This window comes from Adiantum capillus-veneris, chromosome 11 (genome assembly GCF_014529385.1).
Source record: "Adiantum capillus-veneris isolate H3 chromosome 11, ASM1452938v2, whole genome shotgun sequence".
NCBI lineage: Eukaryota > Viridiplantae > Streptophyta > Polypodiopsida > Polypodiales > Pteridaceae > Adiantum > Adiantum capillus-veneris.
The window spans coordinates 29379207-29385412 of record NC_140941.1 but is presented as its reverse complement, the minus strand read 5'-3'; the positions used below and the strand labels follow the sequence as shown (position 1 = coordinate 29385412).

Genomic DNA, 6206 nt, shown 5'->3' with positions numbered 1-6206 from the left:
CTACGTGTGTTCGCCAACTTGGATTGGCAAGGGATACCAATTCACCCGCAGGCAGCAGGATTGATTGAGCAACTGGTTGCTGGCGATATTGTGGTGCTGAATAATAAACAGATTCAGTTGACAACAGAAAGGATCTCCAGGTGTTGCTGTTTGCCCAACGATGGCGTGGTGCATGCCTCTCATGTCGAGCAGGAGTTTGGCTTGAAAGTAAAAGGGGAGTATAAGCTTTCAGGGTTGTCGGATGTAGCAACCAGGGATGCGTATTGATGGTTTCTCAAGGCGATTTGGCTACAAGCCAAAACCTATACCATTTCGACCCGAGCAAGAAATGTTTTGCATTCGGCCAACTTTGGGCCAGTAGCTTGGGCAACGGTTGTCAGAGAACGACTGCTGGCAGAGTGCCAAAGAGTGATGGAACAGTTGGGGAGAAATACCCCAACCAATACAAAAGTTGGCCAACTGCTCACATTGATTTTTCCTTTAAGAGAAGTTTTTCCTCTCGCCCTGCGTCCTCTCTGCCACTTTGAAGATGATCGATTGGTGGTCCAAGGGACTGTTGCTCCTCTGTCGCAAACGCAAAGTTTGGCAGTGCCGGCTGAGAGGGAAACACAACAGCAGCATGTTGGCACTGGGGATTTTCCTGGTCCATCGACAGCAGTGGTATCCTCTAGAGCCCATGAGATGGCCACTGCAGGTGCAGGATCAGCAAACCGCAAGCGCGGCAGGGAGGAACAACAATTTTCTACACCACCTTCGACGACGGCATCTCTTGTTTCGGAGGATTGCGTTGGCTCGCTGGCGCCGCCGAATGCAGGAGAGAGTGGGCAATTCTACTCCGCTGCGGACGGACTCTCTGGTTGCGGATGTTCTTGCTCAACTGGAAACTTCTGGCACTACCAATGCGGTTGCCTCGACGGGAGGTACTCTTCTCGCAGCGCTACCTTGGGAGGCTACGGCAGCGACCCCCGCTGACCAATTACAGGCATGCGGCACTTTTTTTAGCAGACTTGCAGAGTCTATTCGTGCGGCCTGGCCAGCCCTCGCCACAGAGGGAAGAGTAAATGAGCTGGAAGCGCAGGTAGCGGCCTCACAGACTTGCATTGCCAAGTTGTCCACTCAAAATGAAGAATTGACTGCAACAACTCGCCAGCAAGGGGCAAAAATACAAATGTTACGAGGGGCTAATGCTGAGTTTGTGGCCTCTATTCAACAAGAACTTCTTCAGTTGAGAACGCAGCATAGCCTGGCCTCATACTTAGCCTCGCATCCTGGTGATGTAATGATCAATATGAATGACTTGGATGCGTTGGCAGTGCAGATGCAAGAAGATCTCCGTGTTTTTTTGGATAATCAACTACAAAGCTGGAGCGCACACTTAGCTGCTGAGGTGAGAGCACAACCACCCAGTCAGCAAATTGTGGTGCAACAACCCGAGTCATCCAACACTGACAGAGAAAATGATTCGTCGATTTCGTAAGGAGCGGCGCAGGGTCTGTTTTTGGGTGGAGACCTTGGCTCATTCTTTTTCTCTCAGTCTACCACCTTGCCCTCCATTTTAGTCTTCTCTTAATAGATACCTTTCTCGCTATTATCCTTTACATACACCTCTTGCTCCTTTGCCACAGGTGCCTCAATCTATTTCTTTGCCAACGCAGTTTATTCCTCGGGCTCCCTGGCCAGAACATATTGAGATAGATCCACATATTTTGGATGAGGTCTATCGGGCACATACTGCAGATTTTAGAGGCTTTGGCTACATTGATATTTCCTCTTCACTAGAGCAGGGTGCAGCTCAACAACCGGAACCTTCCAACCGGAGGGGTTGAGTGTGGGTTCACGCAATCCACCGTGCGTGCCAGGTCTGGACACTGCGGATCAGGAGTCATGCGGTATGCGGCGGCCGTAGCGGCAGTTCTTCAAAGGATATCATGGGACATGAGTGTGTGCACCGTTCCCAATCTGCGTTGGAGCAGCGGTTGTATATGGAGGGGCATACGTGTCTTTTGATGTAACTCAACCAATCTCTATGATATTCATGGCATCTACTGTTGTAACTTTGTGTTTGGATCATACATGAATGAGGAAAGAGGTGTTCTGTGCTTGCGTACTGTGTACTTACTTCTATTGTCATTCTATATGTTGATGTTCATATAATGTAGTTGCGGGTAATCATTCCCGTAATGTCTGTTGCTCCTGTGTGGGCAATAGCCATTACAACGGTAGTAGTTCGCAGCTATATTTTCTTGTGTTTTTTAAAAAAATAATATATTCTCAACCTTGGTGGATGTCCGGAACAAACATTATAACCCAATGTAGTTGTTGTTTTGTGTTGTTTAATATAGAAATGTTCTAAGTTTCTAGCTTTATGAATATTGGTACTAGTTGCTGAAGTGGTAATTTCAAAATTGTCCTCGAAAGGAATATATGTCTGCATGTCCGCTTGCATTCTCTTCGAAGGATTACGCTTGTGCTGGCCAATGCGTTTATGGATGTTATTCGTAACTCCGATATATCTCCTATCGTTTTTCGTGCAGCGTATACTGTAGACTATGTATTCTTTCCACGACGTTGCTTTTTCTGGGGTGGAAGGACTATGCTTGTCTCTGGTTGTTGATGAGTGTCTAAATCTACAGTCCATGCAGATTGGTTAGGTAAATAAAAGAATGACGGTGCTACGGAGAAATGAATGGAAGCTAGTGATACTTGTTATCCATACTTGCCTTGGTCTGTTGCAACTAGCTCGTATGGGGAGGCTGGTTGGCTGTAATTTACTGCCTTGTGTTCGATGTAGTGCCATGCTACCTTCTGGATTGTGATAGGTGGATTAGTTGCTTCGTGCGTGTGGTTTACCGAACTCATGAAATTTGTCAATATAGCGGCACATTTTTCTAGAGTAGCTTTTGAAAGTTCAGCCAAATCAATGTTGTAACCAAACAGCAGCTGATCCATCGCGTACAATGTAATTCCTTCAGTTTTTGTGTCGAGGAGTTGTTGTGCTTCAGCATTACGCAACATACTCTCATCATCCTCGTACTGGATATCAAGCTCTTCAAGTATTTGCTTCATGAGACCTGCAGGATGTAGGAGCAAGCTGGTTAGCACAACAGACAGAAGGCATTATATTTTCCTTTTCTAATAGTACCTGTTGTCATCTTTTCTGTGTTTGGTGTGGCCATTGTTTGGTCTAGAGCTTTATATCTTGTGTCGCACTTATTCATGAAGTTGCGACGCTCTTGAAAAGTATGGAACCCCTCAATATACGCATGGGGTTTCTCGCCTGCTGAGTTCGCCAATCTCATCTGCTTAGTCGTGAGGTAAAATCTCTTAGTTTGTATCATTGGTTGCGTTTCCTTTGCGTTGTTCGTGTATTCCTTGAAGAGATGCACAATAAGATGAGTGATTGATTCGCATGTGTATACACAGGCAGATGCAAGATCAGACAAGCATGCAAAATGTACCATGTTGTGATCCATTGTTTGATTTAGTTTCCTGCATGTAAAAAAATTTATTTTGATGACCTCTTATAGTATTTTCGAAGCATAAGATCCGACAAACGATTAAACACAAATCAATGAAGTGAGGAAAGGAAGAGTAGTAAATTTACAAAAGGTGGATCAGAGTGAGCAGGGGTGATAGGGAAGATGTCTCAGCAGTGCAACATATTGAACATGACAAGTCGACAGAAGAGAAGATGAGCAGTTGAACAAAAATTTCTGCTTTGTATAGAAGGCAGTTACAAGGCAATTCAATCTGTTTAATAGAAAGAGGAATTGATACTGAAGAGGGGAAGGAAACTTTCACGTTTAGATGGTCAAAAATCTAGATGGTGTGAACATCTCTGGCGTAGGGAGCTCTAGTAAATGTAGTCGGGTTTGCTCAGTGACGCGTGACAGCATCACGTATAGAAGGCCAAGGGCGAAAACTTCTTTTACAATGAGCAAAACGTTGGTGTTGATTGTTGCGCCTTGGGACTTGTGTCCAGTCATAGCATAGGCGAGACCTACTGGGAAGGTGGATTTATGGTACCAGTGCCCATTGAATGTCCGCCTGCTATGCTTAGACCATCGAAGTGTAAGTTCCTGTTTGGATGTTTCCAGTGTGACTTTGATTGCTTTGACGCCTCCTTCTTCATCTTGGAGGATTTCGTCTATGCGACATATTGATCCATTGGTTGCTCCAATTGTTAAGTCTATGTTCTCTGTTATCAGTGCCTTTTCTCCTTCTGCTATTCTGTCAATTGTGTGGAAGTCGGGATCTTCAAGCCATGCTTGGAGCTGAGGGACGTTGTGTGCATTCGTTTTGAGGCCGATTTGGATGATATGACTATGCCGATGGAAGCGTTCCAAGAGAAGGTTATTATAATAACGAATGTCACTCTTGTGTGTGCAAATGATTGTCATATTCCTATCCATGTGTTGCTCTATTTGATCCTGCTTTATGATGCGATCACCGAGTGCATCATGGATCTCTTTCTTTGTGGGGAGCCTGACTCTTATTGTATTGAGGAACTCTATGAAAGAGATATCTTTTGCATGGCGCACTGAGCAAGACATAATGTACGTAGTAGCAGTGGACCAATAAGTGGAGCTTGTGATGTGGCATGAGTAGCACTGATCACTTTTATGCATGCATGTTGGTGGAAATTGTGCCAAATCACCGAACAAGAAGACCTTTTTATCTTTGAATGGGTCCAGCAGTGTGCCGTTGGTGACATTCACAATTTGTCGCACTATGAGATCAAAAGTTTGCTTTGTCAACATAGAAATCTCGTCTATGATAATCGTGTCTGCCTCTTTAATACAGACGTATCTGTCATCAATTTTGGAGATTGACAAGGGATATTGTTGTGTGCACACTGGTATCTTGAATTGGTAATGGATAGTTGTTGCGATACTGCTTAACCTTGTGGCTGCTGCACCAGTCGAAGCAGCGACTGCGACAGTTTTCCCTTGCATTATGAGTTGGCTTGTGATATATCTTATGAGGAAGCTTTTGCCACTCCCAAGAGTGCCTGTGATCACATGCAGTCCACCCTTTTCCGCTGTAAGCTTCTTATAGATCTTTGCTTGTTCAGATGTCAGTGACGCGTTTTGGATGTTTTGAAGCTCGTTTAAAAGGGCAGAGATACGAGATGACGTGTCCTGTTGCTCGTAGTCTATTTGCACATCTGGAGATTGAAATGAGGCAGCCTTTGTTGAGGATGTCTTCTGTAGTATCATGTTGTGAAATTGGTGTGTTTGGTCTGTCGTGAGCATATTTCGTTGTGTGTACTCTGTGATGTACATCTCAAGATCCTAGTATGACCTCGACGTGTTCTCTGGTGAGAGAAGCTGGGATTCGTTTCTGAAGGTGATGCTCTTCAGCAACACGTTGTAAAAGAAAGCCTCCGGATGATGCCCTGGGTGAAAGTCTGTGAAACGGACCAGTCGATGTTGCTGCTGTAGTGATTGGCCGTAGGTATTCTCCTCTGAAATATGTTTTTTCCTTTCTTTTCCCTTTGTTACTACACAAGAAGTCGTAGAATGTAAGCTTCTCCAGAGTTTGTGGTCGTGCGCAATACAGATCAACAGGGTGCGGGACGACATCATTGTTGTGAGAAATGATTCGTTGTCGTGGTGCTGGGGGTGATGAGTCGACGTATTGGATGCTATCGCTCTTTGAAATGATTTGGATTTGCAAACAATTTAATGCCACTTCTGTGCTGAGATAGGTTTCGACAGTAAAGAGGCTGAGATCAGCTTCAATTTTACAGTGTCAAGGCCACCTAGGCCTCAGCGCTCTGCATCTTCTAAGCGGATGTTGAGATGGCCCATTGGTTCAGTTTTGAGTGCATACTTCAAGAGGTAGTAGGACAGCGATGAATTGGTGACCCGCTGTATATTCATATGTGCACCCCATAGCAAGAGCAGTGTAGGGTGGTACGGTACGACATTTCTGTCTTCATGCCAGGGCCTAAAGTATTGCCATTTGTGATTTTGTTCGTTGAAGACTGGGTTTGGATTTGGTTGTGCATGAAATGGAAACCCGTGTTTACATACTCCATCTCTTTGACCGTGGTAACAACTTGTACGGCACTTGTGAAGTTGTTTCCTAAGTACGAATTCTCGGAGCCTGCTTACTTCTGGCAAAACCACAGAGCCAGTTTCTGTCGGGATATATGTAGCTATTTCAGCAGATAGTTGCTCTTTGTCTTCTTCATGGATCCA

At 44.9% G+C, this 6206-nt stretch overlaps 1 protein-coding gene across 1 annotated transcript; it reads right to left on the bottom strand.

Moving 5' to 3' along the window:
• Positions 1-3803: 3803 nt before the first annotated feature.
• Positions 3804-5219, bottom strand: LOC147447049 (uncharacterized). Its single transcript, XM_086523566.1, has one exon. The coding sequence runs from the start codon at positions 5217-5219 to the stop codon at positions 3804-3806; it is 1416 nt and encodes a 471-aa protein (XP_086379692.1).
• Between the last annotated feature and the right edge of the window lie 987 nt (positions 5220-6206).

What these genes read in the sequence shown, in the direction of transcription:
- LOC147447049 (XM_086523566.1), bottom strand. Translation starts at nt 5,219, where the DNA reads ATGATACTACAGAAGACATCCTCAACAAAGGCTGCCTCATTTCAATCT.